Below are 18,232 nucleotides of genomic sequence, written 5' to 3' on the forward strand. Positions count from 1 at the left end.
ATTGTTTTCAATACTGTAATCTTAAAGAAAAGAAATAAAAAATTTGTGAATGCGTATTGTTGAGAATAACACAATTTTTATAATTTTATATATATTTTAAAAACAAAATAATGTTAAAATTGAACTTAATGACTGGAGATCCAATCTAAATTAAATCAGTCAAGATTGTTTTTATTGTTATGATTTTCTTTCATTTAAGTGTTTTAGGAATCAAATAGAGGTTGTAAAAAAATTAAAAAGAAAAAAAGAAAATAGTACAACCATCACCAATGAAGAGAATGAAGAGAAATGCGTCGCCAATGCATGCTGTCTCCATTTTGAAACTTGAGCTTCATGGTATTGTTTGAAGAAGACAAATTAATTAAACAAATGAGCTGATTTAGAGATTTTTATGAGAAATGAGGAAGATAAAGATGACAAGTCGGGTCAACAAGCGAGTGAAAAACAAAAGGAGATGATACTTTGATAATAAAAGAACTTTGTTACATAATTTTGAAGTAGAACAATAGGGCAAAATATAGTGGACTAAAATGACAGTGATCTTGCTTTTATATATATATATATATAAACAGTTGACTTATCAAGTTTAAGCTAAGTTAAATTAGATCAACTGAGTTTTAGTTAAATCTAATTAAGTCAATTATTTGATTTGTTTAATCTCAAATCCAATCTAAATTGGATCTCAAGTCGTCATCGGTCATCAGGTATACTTTAAAATATTGTTTGTGCTCTGTTTTTTTTCTATTGGGAACACTGCAACCTCAATAAATTAAAGAAAAAACATTTTGTGTTATGTGACCGAGAACAGCACACTCTAACGGGCCGGTGCAATTTTTTTTTTTTTTAATAAAACTATGATCTCAAACATAGGGTTTTCACTATTTTATTTTAATCATTAAATTTTTTTTTTAATTTCATCATTCTAAATTATTCCAAGTTATATCAATGTTGTTTTATGCTCTAGAATTTATTGATTTATTTTGATTTACATGTCATAATGTATCCAATGTATCATTGAATATTTTAACATTAAATTAAAGATTGATATTATAAAATAAAGTTTTAGATACAATTAAAAAAATTAAAACAATAATGATCAAAACTAGCATGAAGAACAAGACTATTTTTATTTTTATTGTTTAAAAGGCATGAAAAAATGCAGTTTGGTCCCTGAATTTTTATGTTTTGGTCCCTATTGTTTTAGCTTTTTGTATTATAGTCCTAAACTTAATCATTTTTTTCATGTTTTAATCTTTTAGATGTCGAGAGAGAAGAGAGAAAATGTTTAATCGATCACATTTCAATTGTAAAAAAAATTATATTAGCAAGAATAGATTAATTTTGAAAATAAGAGGTTCAATCGAGATAGTTTTTTCTTTAACCTAGATTTAAGAAAAGTAGATAAATATTGCATGTAAAAATACTTTTATTTGGTTTGATTTTTAGTTCTTTTTAATGATTTTCTAGGGTGTTTTAGGAATTATTAATGTTACTAGGAATCTTCCTTTGCAAGTTTCAGCCAAAAAAACAAAAATCATCCGAGACGTTAATTAATTTTCCATTGAATATAATAAATTAATAATTTTTTATTTTAGTTTTATGAACATGCATTGCTCATAGAAAGGAGAAACTTTCATACAGCAACTTACTTCAACCATATATCACATATATAATATATCAGGAAAAAAAAAAAAACCCGAAATCTCATGCTGGTAAATAGAAAAACGAGCATAAAAACAACAACGTGTGCATTGAATATGCAAAAATCCCGAGAAGAGAGGCAAAACGATGCCGTAAAGTAAGAACATGCGCGGGAAGCGGGAGTTAAGGATTAGAGAGAGAAAGAGAGAGAGAGAGACAGTGCTGATAAATAATTGCAACCGCCAGAGTTTAAAAATAATAATAAAAAAAAACGATGGCTGATAATATCATAGGTCACAGTCGCGAGCGCCACGTAATAACCTTAACGTATCTGAAAGGTCAAGACGGACTAAAGAGAAGAAGATATTTTCGACACTGGAATAAAAAAAAAAAATATCTGCCTCTGCCTTCGCGCTAACTAGTCTGCATTGCTGACGTGGCAAGTGATGGCTCCATGACACGTGTAAAAGCGGTGACAACTGTAACGTTCTTTTGTCCCAACTCCCTCTTCTCATTCTTCACGTTTCCCTTTCTCTCTCCCTCCCTCAATTTTTTTCCCCTTAAGTTTCTCTGAATCTGAAAATCTAATCCTTCAATTTTGTGAAGTTATTATTTTATGCTGCACATGGATGGTTATAGAGAAAGTGAAAGTCGAACGAGATCAGAAACGTCTGGGTTAACTGGTCACGAGTCAGTCGAGTTGGCTCAATTACAGGTACTGTCTTCTTGGATTAGCTGTTGCAAATTTATTTGTTTTTGCCTGCTTTTTTTGTTGATTCTTAGCGCAGTTTTTGATACCTTTTTTATTTACTTTTTTCTTCTTTTGAAGAGCCACTATAGTAGTGTGTGTATGATTTCTTTTTCTTTTTCTAGCTTATAAACTGTAAAGGAACATTAATTTGTTTTCTTTCAATATTTAAAATCGCAAAGAATATATATATGTTTGTTTGTTTTTTAACACTCTTTTCATTATGTTTGTGATTCACCGATATATGGTTCTGATGTCCTTAATTCTTATAATCATGAATGTTGAGTTAAAAAATCATTTGATTATTACGACATAAGATCTCTGCTTTTTATCCTTGAAAAAATAAAATATAAAAGTTGTGATTGTTTTTAAGGAAATTGTGCTAGGAAAGTAGGTTTCATGATCTGTTGATTTTTGTGGAAGTTATTATTACTTGTTTTGTTCCTTCAACCTAAGAAGGAAGATGGCTTAATTGTTTAAATAACAATCTGCTGGCAGCTCGTGAGGATATTCTCTTACCACAAGATTAAATGAAGAACATCATACATGGGAATTAAACGATCCTTTTTTTTCTTTTTTTTATACTTTTCAAGGATTCGAATTCTAATTATAATGTTAACTATACATGTCAGGATTCACCGATGATAGAATCCATGTCTTCAGAATGGACAGATGAGAAGCACAACCTTTATCTTAAATCCATGGAGGCTTCATTTGTTAATCAATTATACAATTCGATAGATCTTCTTGGTTGGCGTTCCCAGAAGGGAAGGTCAGTTCCAAACTTGTCTGGGGAAGTCAATTGTAGCACCTGTAGACCTTCTGGCCAGGTTCGAAACTAATCTCTTCTGTTAGCTTTGGTGCTCTTTCCTTTTGCTATTGTTTCTGTGTGTTTGCGATTGCCTATGTTTTGTCTTGGTAAGTGTTTCTTCTTCTGTTTTGTCCTCATTTCAAATTTATTCCAGTTTAAGGTTCTTCGACGTGGCGGCTGGCAGAAAATCAATTTTCGAAGACCTGAATCTCAACTAAGCTCAGCGAAGGACTCCCGTGGGTTTTTAACAAGCCCATGGATTCAACAATTTACGCCTGCAAGAAAACCAGAAGGTGCAACATCTCCTGCTCTTCAAGAATGTGCTATCCAAAGTCGAGGAATCAATTTAAAGTGGAAGAAAGCAGTTCTCTGCTGTCCAGCAACTAATTCAAAACTTTCTCATTTTGGCAACTCTTTTTCATGTCATCGTGATTTCGTTGAAAGCAACACAGGTGCTCTTAATTATATTTGCTGTGTTTCCTTGAAGATTCTCCTTTTCTGCTCTGCATTGCAATGCTTTTCCTTCTTTCCTCCATATCTACAACTACTGCAACAATAAAAGATTAGGGAAGACTGAGAATTCATACATGTTTTCTATGAATTCTGTTAGTTGATTCCTTGATCATTTACTGTTGGATATTTAAATTAAATCGGCAGGATCATCACGCTCCTTCTTCCACATCACTCTGTCAAGTACGGTGATATATGAATTGTAGGGCTGGGATAATTTATCGTTCTATCTGTAGACTTGAAGGATACTCTCACGCATGCAGATATGTAGAGATGAAGGCTGGCAGAACAAAATTTTTCCTGGAATCTAAGTGTTTCCGAAAATACTACTACAGTAGTGTGTTACAAAGAAGTTGAACAAAAGAAACTTTGTATGGGTAAAAATAGGGGAGTCTGGGGGTTCGAGAGTCGAGAAAGTAGTTTCTATTGTGCATTAAATTAGTGAATTAAAAGAAGAAGAAATAAAATGTGGAGAGTAATTTCCGTACTGCATTTGCTTTAACTATGGAAAAAGTGAACGGATTTGTTTAGTTATATAAACATGGTAGTCCTAGTTCCTTGTGGCTATCCATCCTTAGGCGTCCTGCTATCAAACTGAGCGGCATCTTCATTATTCTTGTAGAGATGTCAGGCCAGAACTTTGTTGACGAAGACATCGAAAGTGAAAGGGCAAGCAGTTCTTTCAGCTCAAAAAGGTTGAAAACTCTGAAAACTGATCCTTCGAGTAGTGACCAGGTAATCTCTAAATTTGGTTGAGCAGCACCCTTTCATTTGGACTCTAGGCACAGCATAATTCCAGCATTGTAGTCTCAGTGTAGCCCCCCTCATTAACTGCTTTTACAGGTTGTTCCCCCACAGCAAGACTCCTGTGGAAGAAGAGGTTACTGAGTGTATTTCTGCAGCTAAATAAAGGACTTGCAATACTGATCTGAAAGTCGCTGGCTTGTGTGACTAATTTTCTAACCCTTGAAGTGACTGGACAAGCATTTTTTTTTTCCTTTTCTTTTGAATTGGGGGGGGGGGATGCGGCGAGGCATTTCTTAACGTGGTTACAGCAACGAATAGCTGGCATTATTTGATGCTACAAAGACAGGGAGGAGGTGGGGGGATGCTCTGTTACGGAGGGCTACTAATCCTTTATCTGCTAATAACCTTTTATATAGTTGTGGCAACTGTTTAGGTTGCATGTCGGTTGCTTCATATGTTGACATAAGTCAACAGATTTTGTAGTACAATTAAGGTTTGTGTGTAAGCAATGATGATAGTTATTGAAGCACAGCTATTCAGTAGGTATTGAGTTTGGGTAACTAAGAAGGTTATCTCATTAGAAAAGATTTCTTTCCATGCAACCGATGCCTGAGCTAATTTAAGACAGTTTTTTTCTTTTTTCTTTTTTATATTTTTTTTAGTAATTTAAAACAGTTGGTGGGTTGATACTATGCATACATCGAAAGTTTTATGCAGCCACATTGAACATAAAAAAAATGAAGTCTTTTAACCCGATTTTGCTTCCCTGCTGGGCTCGAACTTAAAGACCTTAGTATATATCCACAAGCCCAATAAACATTTTCATGATCAGGGGGGCTCACTATGAACGAGGACTTCTCTTTTTGTCCTTCCATTTCTCTGGTTTTGAAGTCCATATCTTTGGTCCCATGTATAATAGCTGCTGCGAGTTGGTTAAAAAACAATTATTGTAAAAAGGGAATGTGTGCATGTTATAAATATGGTCTCTCACGTTATGAAAAAAATTTAGTTTGTTAGTAGATAGGTGATCTATACTATACTGCAAGTTAGGTTAACTTTTTTTAAATATATTTTTGGATATGAAAAAAAATCAAGTGACACCAATGTTTAAAAAAAACAAAAAAAAAATAAGACTCGGGTTATGGATTATGGATTATTAATTTAACTGGGTTTGATAAATTCAATTAGTTTAATAATATGATTTAAAAAAATATCGACAATAAATAATGTAATAAAAGAACTACCAATAAGTAATTATAAAAAATAAACTTTTAATATCATACCTGGAAAAAAAAGACATCAAAAATAGTTAACTAAAAAGGTTTTAACGTCATTGGGAAAGGCTAGACATTGAAAGAGATTGAGAAATTTTATGGTGTTTATAGAATAACTAGTGACATTCTATATTAGTTACTTTTTAGGCTCATTTTAAAGAAAAAATAAATACAAGTGAGAGATAAAAATCCTAGTTGGATATATTTTATCACTTTCAACAGGTACGAGTTTTATTTTCTCTCTTCTATTTTTATTTGTCTCTTTCCTCATGGTAGTCTTAGGAGGTACCTAATAAGATATTACTAGCTACTCCCTTAACATCATAAATTTTTCATATAAAGTGAGCATTTCTTGTTTATATTTAATTAATTAATTTGATTTAATTTCAAAAAAAAATTCTTATAAAAAAGCTAAATTTAACAAAGAACAATAGATAAAAAGACTCGAGATAACTCAAGTTATTTTTAAAATAGTGAAAAATTATATAGAATGCAAATAAAAATAATAATGGAGTCAATCTCCAACTACATAAACATCAAACGATGAAACTAAAAAAATACGAGTTTAAAAAAATAAAAATAAAAAAACATGCAAAACCTAGTGAATCTCTAAAATCCTAGTTAATCTCTCATACTCACAACATGTGAAATCTCATGCTCGGGTTCAATTAAGAAGTTTAATCTTTGAGTAATTTAATATTGATGGATGAAATTGAAAAAAACGAATATCAATTGAAATTCCTTTCCAATGTAAAAAAAATAGCAATTAAAAAAAATGAAGACGATAAAATTATAAAAAAAATAATTTTAAAAATTATCTCAAATAAAACAAAAAAAACAGGGACTGGATTTGACAGATAAAAAAAATTAAAGAATGATAAAATTGAAAAAAATATAGCTTTAATGATCATAAAAAAAACAAATAATAATCAAAAGAAAATGGACCAAACATGATGGAAAAACAAATTAAAGAACTGCTTTGAAAAAATTATCACACACACAAATTATCAGTGAAGCTTCTTTTTTTATTTTTTTAAAAATAATAATTCAGTTCCTCATTCTTTTTATTTTCCTTCATTTTTTAATTTTAATTTTGTTTTCTTTTCTCAATCTCATTTTTAGACTTTTTTTAATAATTATTCGGTTGTTTTTGGACCGGTTAAATTGACTAAGTCATGTTATGATTATTCCCATATAATTTAATTTTAAATCCAAGCAAAGTAATGAGTCAAGTTAGGAGGGTTTTTTTTGTTAATTTTGTTCTTGGTTTTTTCTTATTAGTCGACTAGGTTGTCTTTGAATCAACCACGTCGACCAGGTCAAGTCAAAACGACTAAAACACATTTTAATTTTAAATTCATGCTAAACAATAAATTGAGTCATAAAGGTTTTTTATGTCAATTTCATTATTTTTTCTAAAATTCATTCTTATTTTTATCTTGCTAGTCGATTGGAATATCTTTTGATAAAGTAAGTTGACTAGTTAAAGTTGGGACAACTTCTATATGATTTAGTTTTAAACTTAGTTTAAACAAAAAAATCAAATCAAAAAATTTTAAAATTGATCTATTAAGTTAGATTGAATAAAAATACCCAAATAATTCTCTACAAACTTTATATATATATATATATATATATATATATATATATATATATATATATATATTCTCTAACCTAGTACGTAAAATAATCATTTAATGGACACATCACTGGGGAGCTAACATGAGAGATTTGACAAAGAACTTGAATTGATAAAAAATAAAACATCCAACCGTGAAAAAAAGAGAGTCTAGATTTGTTACATTTTTATCTCGTAAATTTATAAACCTTCCCCCTGCACATAAACTCGTTATTATTGTAGGTTATAATAGTTAAATGATGATTTTATCTCTATAAACATAACATATTTGATATTGTAAGCGGGGGTATAATAATCCTTTTGTTGTTATCTGTATAATAAAATTACTAACATACCACTGGAGGCAAAAACTTAAACGCTGACAAGTAAATTATAATAGTTAAATGATGATTTTATCCCTATAAACATAACATGTGATCTTGAAAGCAGGGGTATAATAACTTTCTTGCTGTTATCTGCATAGTGAAATTACTGACATGCCATTAGAGGCAAAAACTTAAACACTGGCGGGTAGGGGTACTTTCAACTTTTTTTAGTTGTACAGTAAAATTATTTAAATACTCTTGAATTATAATTGTCTTTGCTTTGGGTTAAGGGTGTTCTTGTTTTTTTAATTTTTTTTTATAATTATTGAGTTTGAACAAGAATAATTTAATATTTGACATATATAAAATATTATTTTATCTAAAAAAGATAGTTGTGTTTCAGTGCTTCTGCAATCTTTGGACAATACTTGTAAAACTATCTGGTGGCTAAACTCTAGCTTCCACGATGACATTTTAAATCCTCACAGCAATACCTCTATTATCGGGTGGTACATGTTGTAAAAATACGTTAAGTTTTGTGCGAGTGACCATTTCTTTTTTTTCCCCTTCATTCTTGCATCTCTCCATTAGTTTTAGAGTCTTTCCCTGCTTATTTTTAAAGCAGTTCTTTGATTTTTTTTTTAGATATGATTTTTATTTTTTTATTGTTGTTTTTATTTTATTTTAAATAACCCATGAAATTAATTTCTTCTTTAATTTAACCCTTATTTGTTTTTTTAACTTTTAGATTTGGTTTCTATTATTTTAATTGTTAGTTTTTTAATCATTCTCTTAATTAAATTATCTTTTTAATTGCATCCCTCTATATCTTATATAATTTTTTTAATTGATTTTTTATTTCAATGGCACCTCTCAATATTTTAGTTCATTTTATTCTATATGAAATTTAGTTTTTATTTTTTATTTCTATTTATTTTGTTTTAAATTTTTTAATTTGAATTTGAATTTATTTTTTTTATCTTTTAATATTTTATTAATTAGGATTTTATTAACTTTTCAGATCATATGCTTGACCTATTTTTTTTTAATATCTTTTTTTACTATTGATTTTCACGATTCCATTCTTACACGGGCCTATTTTGATTTTATTTTTCATTTAATAAATTTTGCATGTTAATCCAATTTCGTATGGGAAAATATTCCTTTAATTTATCTTTATTATTATTGCTTTAATTTTTATTATATTATCAAATTAATCACGTTTAACATGAATATACCAATATAGTGTGATTATAAAAACCAACTTATTATACGCACATCCAATCCTCCATCCGTCCATCGGTCTCGCGTTGCTGTCCAAATTGGCGCCCTTCGCTGTGGAAATAAATTATTTTGTGGTCTTTTAATAATGTACGCTCCCTGTCCTTTCTTCTTCTTCACCCCAAAATTCTAGGGTTTCAAATCGTCCCTATCTCATTCAATTTTCTCCAATTTTTTGCAGTGATTTTCATTCATCCAAAATCAACATTCACCTATATTTACAATGTCTACCTCGAAAGCAATCCGTTCCTTAATAACCCGTGAAAATGTATGGAAACATCTCTTCAGGTCCGCAATAAATCATAATAGCCACAAATTCGATCAAACTCGATGCTTGAGTAGCCTTGCCGGTATCTTGAATCCATCAATTAGTAGAGGAACTTACAATAGCCGGAAAGATTTTGATCTCGCATCAGGAAATTTGTATAATAACACTACTATAAAACGAGGGTTTCTTGGCTGCGGTGACGGTGAAGAAGGTGGTGTTTTATCGAAGGTTTACGAAGAGAGGCGCGTGTTAGGGTAATTTAGTTATTTCATTTTACTAACTCCTATTTTATTACCTTGAGGATTTTAATACTGCAATGCAAATTCAGAAATTAGTTTTTTTTTGTTTTTTTTTTATATTTTTTATGATTGAGCTGTTTTGCTGTGTTATTTTTGTGGAATTTAGGTACTCTCCGGAGCAGTTATTTGATGTGGTTGCTGCCGTTGATCTGTATCATGGGTTTGTACCGTGGTGTCAGCGGTCGGAGATACTGAAACAGTACCCAGATGGATCATTTGATGCGGAGTTGGAGATTGGTTTTAAGTTTCTCGTCGAGAGTTATGTTTCTCATGTAGAATTAAATAGACCGAAGTTTCTCAAGGTAAACACATCTGCTTCTTGGTGTGAGATTTGCATCTATTACATGTCTCCGAATGAGAATGCTAATTGTGGATTCCATCAAGGAGTGTGGCTGAAATTTTAGTGGTTCTTTTTGGCATTGAAGTTCAGACTTGCAGGTAAAATGAGGTATACAAAATTAAAAAAAAATAGAAACTTGCCCTTATGAAGGAGAAAAAGCAAGTTGAAAATCAATGTTCAAAATTAGGCAGCAATGCTGTCATCAAATAAATATGATTGAACAAATGTCTCTAATACATGTATTGATTATAAGCAAACTTGCGGTAGTTTTTACGCTGCTTGCTTTTTGAGACACTTGAATTAAAATCTCGAGGGCAATTCTCATACCACTCACTTATTTAGTAAGAAGTTGCTGCCAGTTCAGGAAGTCTTTAGTGCGGAAAAGTTGCTGTATTAAATACCTGAGTTAGTTATACTTGCAATTGAATATTTTGTTTTTTTTTTCTTATTCTCAGACTAAAGTTGCTACTATCATTTGTTTTCAAGTCTTTTTTTTGTTGATAATGTTACTTTTGACTGTCCTTTACTTCCAGACAACTTCATCAGAGAGTAACCTCTTTGACCATTTGATAAATATTTGGGAATTCAATCCGGGGCCAGTTCCAGGATCTTGTGAACTTTATTTTTTAGTGGACTTCAAATTCCAGTCACCACTTTACAGACAGGTAAAGATCTTAGTTTCTTGAATTTGTTAGTTTTAATTTGAAATTATGAAGTTGAATACATGCTTCTCTTGCATGTTTCATTCACCACTCATTGTGCAAATGATTATATACGTACTTTTTATGACGTATTTGTTTTTTGCTAGCAGAAAAGTTACTAAATAAATGAAAAATGCGGAATTGCTCCATTTGAAATTTAAAAGAGGCACACGACATCTTGCAGTTTGGCTTACACTTTTACCAGACATTTTATCAAGGCATAAACTTGATTGGCACTTTTGAAAGATATTGAAAATGGATTAGAAACTAATTACTGATAGAAAAGTTACAATTTGAAGTGGGATAAGGTGGCATGCTATCAAAAAACAATCAAACTACACATGCATGCTGAATGCAAAAATAACTCCATGCCCCTTGTCAACACCAATATTCTCACTTGTAATGTGACTGATATCTAACTTCATGATGCCTGATTTATGCTTATAAGTGATGTTTAAATTAAAATCTCAAAAAGAATAATGTAGAATAACATTTTGAATATCTTTTGAGGGCATTATTCTGAAGTGAAACTGGAAAGTGGACACAAAATTGGATGAAAACAGTGTCCACTTTCCTGTAAGAGCTTTACTCTGTGATTTTGTAGTTGTCAGTTGTGTGAATGAGTTATCAATCTTTTCAGAAGCATATATTTCTTTGCACAAAGTTAAATGCACCAATTAAAAATAAAGTAATTTAGTTCACATGAAACTCCAATCTATTGTGCTTCTATGATGTGTGTATATAGAAATTCCAAAAGCATTAGCTTACCTGCTCTTCAAAGAGGGGCCAAACATTTCAGAAGTCCCAATGAGCCTATTGTTTTAGTTTGTAAACTGTAGTTGCTGAGTAGACTTGCAATTTGATAAATGAAGACACAGTTTGATATGAAAAAGTATTTATTGCATCATTTTAGTAATTTCTCATATGGGTCTCAAACACTTGAATAGGAAATCTATCCTCCCTGGTTAACATACCTGGTACAGTTAGTCACAGTTACTTAAGAAGCCTAATTTTGCCAATTGAAAATATTAAATTGGTTGGCATGAAAAATATGAGAAGGGGGGCGATTTGTTGTGCTAGTTTTGAGGAAAAAATTGTAAATTTGTAGATTGACAATAGCACTTTCATAATGGTTTGAAGAACATTTCTAACCTGAAATTGAAAAGTGGAAATGTAGCTGGATGAGAAAAGAACTGTTCACTCTCCTATGAACATTACACTTGGCTCTTGTCCATGTTTTTAGTTTGGACACAATTGAATACAATGATCAAAGGATGAATGTAGCCAGCAAAATTGACTCTCTGTTTTTTATTTGGCCTTATTTTCAAAAAAAAAGAAAAGGTCTTTTCTTTTATGAAATAAAGCACAAACTACATATATAGCTCAAACAAACAAAGCAGATGGAGGGAAGGAGCTGCTTTTATCATCGTCGTTCTCTAGCCTCCTCCTAGTTCTAGTTACACTACATCAGAATGGGATGATGGAGTTGTTATATGAATGGATTTATGGTATGATGGGCTGGGTGTAATTCGCACCAGGATTGTGTTGCCTTGAAAAGACAGGTGAAAAGATTGGAGGAAAATTCTGGATTGCCAAAACCTTTTGTTTTGGAATGACTATTCAAAGTCTCAGCCTATAAGTTGTAGATTGGGATCACTGTGGTAGTAGTGATGGGCCATTTCAGATTTATAAGTTTTAAATGTCATTAAAAAAGGCCAACCTAAATTGGGATAGGTGGGGGTAGTGGTGACTTGCTGTAACTCTGGATTAGTCATCTTCTCATAGCTCAAAATTCAGTCACCAGCATAATTTTACCATGTCAGCACTCATATATTTCTCATGGAAAGAATATCTGTAGTATGCTTGAGGCTTCAAGATTGTTTTACAAAATCTGGTATATCTTGATTTAGTGAGGGCTTTGTTTGACAGGTGGCATCCATGTTTTTCAAGGAGGTAGTCTCCCGACTGGTTGGTTCGTTCGATGAGCGCTGCCGATTGATATATGGACCAGGGGTCTCAGTCCTTGAGAAATCCTACGGAGAGAAGGCATAAGTTTCTTATAAAGCATGGTCTAATGCTGGACGTGGAGCTCATATGAAAATACTCTCGAGGATCAAATTAACATTCCCGTCATGCGCTCTGCCCTCCACGGAACACTGATCTCTTTATTGATCGTCATTCAGAGCTTTTTGTCAACCTTAGCCCCATTAGGCTTTCCCTTGTTTACTTTACTCACATTTTAATTAGGCCTTTTTTAGTTTCGAATACCCATAAATGCATTTTTTTTTTATTTAATTGCCAAGTTAAAATACCACCTATACGAAGACGAGTTCTTTATCAATATCTAGATATGGAATCTCGTTGTTTAGGTAAACTTGAGCAATAACTGTAACTGGATTCGAACTTGATTGGACCTCAGTTACTCAATTATACTTCCCACCCCTCTGGCAGACAGCAACCTTTGATCATACGTGCATTGTTTAGCTCACGACCTCATGCTTGCCCTAGCAACTCAAATCAGCCTTTGATCATAGGTGCATTGTTTCAAGGCTACTAGCTTTTGTTATATCTTCATATGCAAGTTTGTATGTCCAGGTAATCAAGGGTCATTAATGTCGATTAATTGTTGGGTTTAACAATTACAGTGATGGATTTTAAACCGATTCTGAAGCTGGAAAGTTGGCAGGTATGAAGCCATTGAAGGTCCGAATGGTTACTGCTCGTACGTTGGCCCAAGGTTTTTGAGAAGTTTTTCTGGGCTTGATCCAAGAAACGGAAAGAGCTAGGACATAACCATCAGCACTCTGGCGGGTAATGTAATGTAACTTGTTTATGTGAAAACTTGCAGTTTTTTACGAAATATATCATGACGAAATCGACGATTTAGTTTTGCTCTGTTCGGCATGTTTGATGTGAAGAAGAGAGAAGGATTTAGATACAAGAAATAATCATCGAAATGATACTAAAACATTAAAATGTTTGGAACCAAAATTAAATTAAATTCATAATCTATTACAATTCTCATACCACAAGATTAAATCCAATTCAAGTGTTTGGAATACTGTAAAAATAAATTGAATTAGCAATATTAACTATTTTGAGTTTAATTTATAATTCATTTTTGTTACATAAATCATTTGTTACAATTTACAATTTGGTCAAAGGAACCCAGCTCAAAAAATTTTAGACATTAGCCTATATATTTTCTACAGTAATCCCACTATGCGAAAGAAAGTGTTAGAAAATGAAGGAAAGAGACAGTGAAGAGTTTTGTAAGAAATCAAGTTTGCATTTAAGGGTATTTTGAAATAATATTTTTAATGTCAATTCCAAAAGGATAGCAAATAAGAGGGTGTCTCTTCTCTGATTTGTTTTTGGTTATTTTTTAGCAATTAAATTTTATTTGGAATTCAAATAAATACACTTAAAAAGATTTTAAACTAAAAAATATATTTAACCTTTAAAATTAAATTGAATTATAAGAGTTCCATAGAGCTTACAAGGAACAAATTTCTTTTGCTCGGAAGGTAGGTACCCTCTCCTCAAAATCTGTGATGAGAGGATTGGAAGAGAACTGAAAGAGCGGCTGCGGGAGAGAGTTGCAGTAATGGATGACAGACTAAATATAAATATCAATCCATGAAAATGACATGTCAGGATTGGGAGTGGAGGATAATGGAAAAGGAGTGCATGGTGGCCAAATATCTTGACGGGTTCCACACCCGGAAAACACTCCCTCATCAAATGATGGGTTCACCATTTCCTTGGTGTCATCAATCACGGCCTCCGACTGGAACCAAACAACCATGCTCTTGCCCCATCATTCATAATGGTGTCGAGCTTTTGCTAACATCCTCACCCCCGTGTGATCACCCTCACAAGCCAGTACTGCCTCATTTCCATTAAAACACAAGCAATGTTCTCGTTTTATAGAGTAGGGCAATCTGATTCATACACCGAGAAAGAAATCATTCGATGATGATGAGCCCACCTTCACCATGCATATGATGGAGGTCTTAGTGGAAGCAGTAAGAGCTGTCATGATCTCGAGACCATGCCATATGGTGATCAATGTCGTTAGATTCCCTTTTACCTTGTGGTATCCACATTCCAATAATTCATCTACTTTCCGGGATCCTCCAGCTGGAAATTGTGACGTGGCGTACTGAAAGATCATGGTAGGTCCTCTCTATCTGGGTGAATGCTGATGATTATATATCCCGATATTAATCAGAGTCTCAGCTCGACCACAATTTTGTTTTTCCTACCATCGATTATGATGAACAGCTATAGAATATCTCCATTTTTTCTGCCATCGATCAAATCCAGTCATTATCTGCCGCATGTTACACAAATTAATTAAAGAAGCCAATTATAACTCAACTTTTTATTTTTTTTCCACTTCTTTATTTTTCCTTCCTTTCTATCGTATAGGTAAGGAGGAGTTTGTCACACCCATCTCCTAATTACTATGGTTTTGGTATCTTTGATTATATTCATGCTTTTAGTTAGCTTACTTAACCAACCTCTCTAATTACTTTTTATTATTACCTAATCAGTTAAATTTACCCACCAAACATGTATTTATAAACATACAGAGGTCCACTAAACAAGCTTGTAGTCTTTTCTTAGTAATTCACTTATATTTCACATCTTTGTAAGTAGTTGTCTTATTGATCAATTACACACTAAAAAAGTTCAAGATATGTTTACATATACATTTATATGATCTATAAGATAAAAACTCTCTCTATGTGTGTGCGCATGCGCATGTTATGAGAGACAGAGAAAATTTAGCTAACATAAAATTAAAATTCTTAGAACTCCAAAACTATATCAACACTAAATCAAGATTTTAGTTTTAAATCAAGATTTAAAAGGATATTTATTTTGGAAATCAACAACGGATAATTAGTTGCATATTCCTTAGATAATTTATTTTTCAAGAGATAATTTATTGTTTTTAATTCAACTTTGGAATTTTTTCATTGCTAAATACATTGCTGATATTAAATACACACACACAAATATCCATTGCTAAATCAACAACTGGATTATTCCGTTTGAAGTAGTGTAGTCCAAGAACGTTCAAACAATGCAGGATGCATGCGTACATGTTCTGTAAAGTGGACTGATGAAGCGTGAAGATACCTGGAAACAACCCAGAAAAAGAGGGTTGAAGATAGCCGGCTTGCATATATCAGATACAAGATAACCCCGTGGGAACTCAGAAAGGGCAGTTCATATGATTAATTCTGTACTGTCGGGTCAAAAAGAATACCTTCAATTTTGTTTCTTTTTATTCTCTATTTGTCTCCTTTTTTCACCCTTGTTAGCTAACCTGTTGCTTGACTTAAAATCAAGAATCAACAAACAATACTGTTAGGAATCGTTATCAATTAAATTTCCCTTCCTTCGACGAGATGGAAGTATTATTTTTTATTAGTAGCATGTTTCATTGAATAAAAAGCAACAACAAATAGATTTTTTTATATATGAAAATACACACACACACACACACACACACACACACACACACACATATATATATATATATATATATATATATATATATATATATATATATATATATGTGTGTGTGTGTGTGTGTGTGTGTGTGTGTGTATTAATTTAGGTACATAACATTTCCATTAAAATTTAAAAACATGGAAAAATTGAATAATAATTAAATATCATGTTAAGGATTTTTTATAGTGCATTTCAATAAAAACTAAAAAAAAAAACATAAAAAAAAAAGAGTTAGGCACTTAAGCCAAAGAGACGGTGTTCACATGTTTGGTCTTTTTTTTTGTTCAAATGACAAATAACATATCATCAATCCTTTTATTTTTATTTTTTTAAAATAAAGCAAACAATGGCGCATCCTTTTATTTTTAAAAATAAAGCAAACAATGCGTCATTTATCATGGCAGACTATACATTGTTTGCTTGTTAGTATTATAGTCACCAAAGTGTTGGTTGAAAAATTGGGTTGAAGTTTTTTGGATAAAAAAAACTATTTATCAACCTATTTTTATCAAAAAATATTTAATGAACACTTTTAGAATATCAATAAACTAATTTTTAAATCAAAAACACCTCTAATTCGGTATAGGAACACAAAATTGAAATTTTTTTTCTTGACCCTCATTTTTTTTTGGTAAGTAGAAGGTCAAAAACATCTAATTTGAACTTTTCTCATCAAATAAAAGTTAAAATTTTGTGTGAATTCGAGATTGACAACATGATTTTCTTTTTTTTTCAATTTGATTCTTTTTTTTCTATTTGTGTTTTTCCATTACAAATTCAACCCAACTCTTATTAAATCGATCTCCAATCAAGTTTTACAGTATGATAAAAACCTTTAAATCTCTATAACACATGAAGACAAGAGACTTTTGGTCACAAAATAGCTCGCAGCAGAATGCAATAAAAAAATAATTTGATGACAAAAAAAAATATTATTGTAATTAAAAATAAAACTAAGGTGCAGCTTGGAACCACGTTCCAAATGTTATTTCATTAAAATTAATTTTTTATTTAAAATTAATTTTTTTATATTCTTGAATCATTTTAATATGTTAATGTTAAAATTAATTTTTTAAAATATTATTTTAATATATTTTTAAATAAAAAATAATTTAAAAATCAACAATTATCGTAATTATAAACAAAAATGTTAACAATAAACATCGGTGCAACAAAACCACTAAGCACTTTTAAGTTTATTTTGTAATTGTAATGCAATTGCAACACTACGGATTTTTCCTTATCAACACGACATGCAATGATCATGGCCACACACACAATTTTTAATTATAATAAAAGTTAACGCACATGAACTTTCAATGGATGAAATTTGGCTTGTATATTCGTGTTTTGGTCCTTCATGTTGCTAATAGTATCACTTTTAGTCCTTGCTAATAACAAATCTTGTAATTTGATTCAATTTACTAATAATTAATTGAAAACATATTCGTTTGGATATTAATAGGGGTGTAGCCATATATAGGTCGGACCATCGATTAATTGAAAAAAAATAATTTTGTTTCCTTTAAAAACAAATAATCATTTAACTATAGTTTAGGATCTTTCTAGAAATTTCATATTTTTTTTTGTTATTGTATAATTACTCTATCACTCTTGGATTCAAAATTTCAAAAGCTTTACTTCAAAAGCTAATTCATAATTTCAAAATGATTTTTTGTAATAATATTTGGGTTATAAGAGTAAAGTAGTATTTAAAAAAACACAAAAAGCTGAGGATGTGTGTAATAAGGCATGCTGCATCAAGAAAATGATGTCCTCCACTTATAAAGAAAGTAGATGATACATATTTTTTCATAAAAAAATCATCAACTTCAAATATATCAAGAATTAGGAAAGTTACACTAAAGATTACTTTTAGAGAAATTCTCATATTTAAGAATGTGCTTTATATTGTTGACAATAAGAAGAACTTATTGTTTAGCAAAAATAGGTTCAAAATAGTCTTTAAAAGTGACAAGGTTATTCTTGTAAATAGTGATATACTTGTTGAAAATGATACCTATATGGAAGCGTTTTAAAAATGAATACAATGACTATTATAACAAAAAACAACAACAATGCATCTTTTTCATACATACTTAAGTTTTGTGATATATGACATAGCAGGTTAGGTTACAT

At 31.2% G+C, this 18,232-nt stretch overlaps 2 protein-coding genes across 3 annotated transcripts; both read left to right on the plus strand.

The window, feature by feature from the left end:
- Nucleotides 1-2,150: 2,150 nt before the first annotated feature.
- On the plus strand, nucleotides 2,151-4,999 carry LOC133691721 (cold-regulated protein 27-like). Its single transcript, XM_062112328.1, has 5 exons — nucleotides 2,151-2,356; nucleotides 3,022-3,219; nucleotides 3,355-3,652; nucleotides 4,333-4,445; nucleotides 4,554-4,999. The coding sequence occupies exons 1-5, from the start codon at nucleotides 2,258-2,260 to the stop codon at nucleotides 4,596-4,598; spliced, it is 753 nt and encodes a 250-aa protein (XP_061968312.1). The 5' UTR covers nucleotides 2,151-2,257; the 3' UTR covers nucleotides 4,599-4,999.
- Nucleotides 5,000-8,921: 3,922 nt separating this feature from the next.
- Nucleotides 8,922-13,032, plus strand: LOC133690636 (uncharacterized). 2 transcript variants are annotated; one of them, XM_062110872.1, is made up of 5 exons: nucleotides 8,922-9,046; nucleotides 9,138-9,478; nucleotides 9,630-9,825; nucleotides 10,397-10,528; nucleotides 12,494-13,032. In XM_062110872.1, the coding sequence occupies exons 2-5, from the start codon at nucleotides 9,180-9,182 to the stop codon at nucleotides 12,614-12,616; spliced, it is 750 nt and encodes a 249-aa protein (XP_061966856.1). In that variant the 5' UTR covers nucleotides 8,922-9,046; nucleotides 9,138-9,179; the 3' UTR covers nucleotides 12,617-13,032. The 2 variants fall into 2 exon arrangements, with proteins under 2 accessions (XP_061966856.1, XP_061966855.1); XM_062110871.1 differs by having other exon boundaries at nucleotides 9,026-9,478.
- Nucleotides 13,033-18,232: the final 5,200 nt, after the last annotated feature.

This window comes from Populus nigra, chromosome 4 (genome assembly GCF_951802175.1).
Source record: "Populus nigra chromosome 4, ddPopNigr1.1, whole genome shotgun sequence".
In the NCBI taxonomy this organism is placed as follows: Eukaryota; Viridiplantae; Streptophyta; class Magnoliopsida; order Malpighiales; family Salicaceae; genus Populus; species Populus nigra.

What these genes read in the sequence shown, in the direction of transcription:
- LOC133691721 (XM_062112328.1), top strand. Translation starts at nt 2,258, where the DNA reads ATGCTGCACATGGATGGTTATAGAGAAAGTGAAAGTCGAACGAGATCA. An exon ending in CCTGTAGACCTTCTGGCCAG is followed by an intron (nt 3,220 to 3,354) that starts GTTCGAAACTAA and finishes AATTTATTCCAG; the next exon opens with TTTAAGGTTCTTCGACGTGG. An exon ending in ATCCTTCGAGTAGTGACCAG is followed by an intron (nt 4,446 to 4,553) that starts GTAATCTCTAAA and finishes CTGCTTTTACAG; the next exon opens with GTTGTTCCCCCACAGCAAGA.
- LOC133690636 (XM_062110872.1), top strand. Translation starts at nt 9,180, where the DNA reads ATGTCTACCTCGAAAGCAATCCGTTCCTTAATAACCCGTGAAAATGTA. An exon ending in ATAGACCGAAGTTTCTCAAG is followed by an intron (nt 9,826 to 10,396) that starts GTAAACACATCT and finishes CTTTACTTCCAG; the next exon opens with ACAACTTCATCAGAGAGTAA. An exon ending in AGTCACCACTTTACAGACAG is followed by an intron (nt 10,529 to 12,493) that starts GTAAAGATCTTA and finishes TTTGTTTGACAG; the next exon opens with GTGGCATCCATGTTTTTCAA.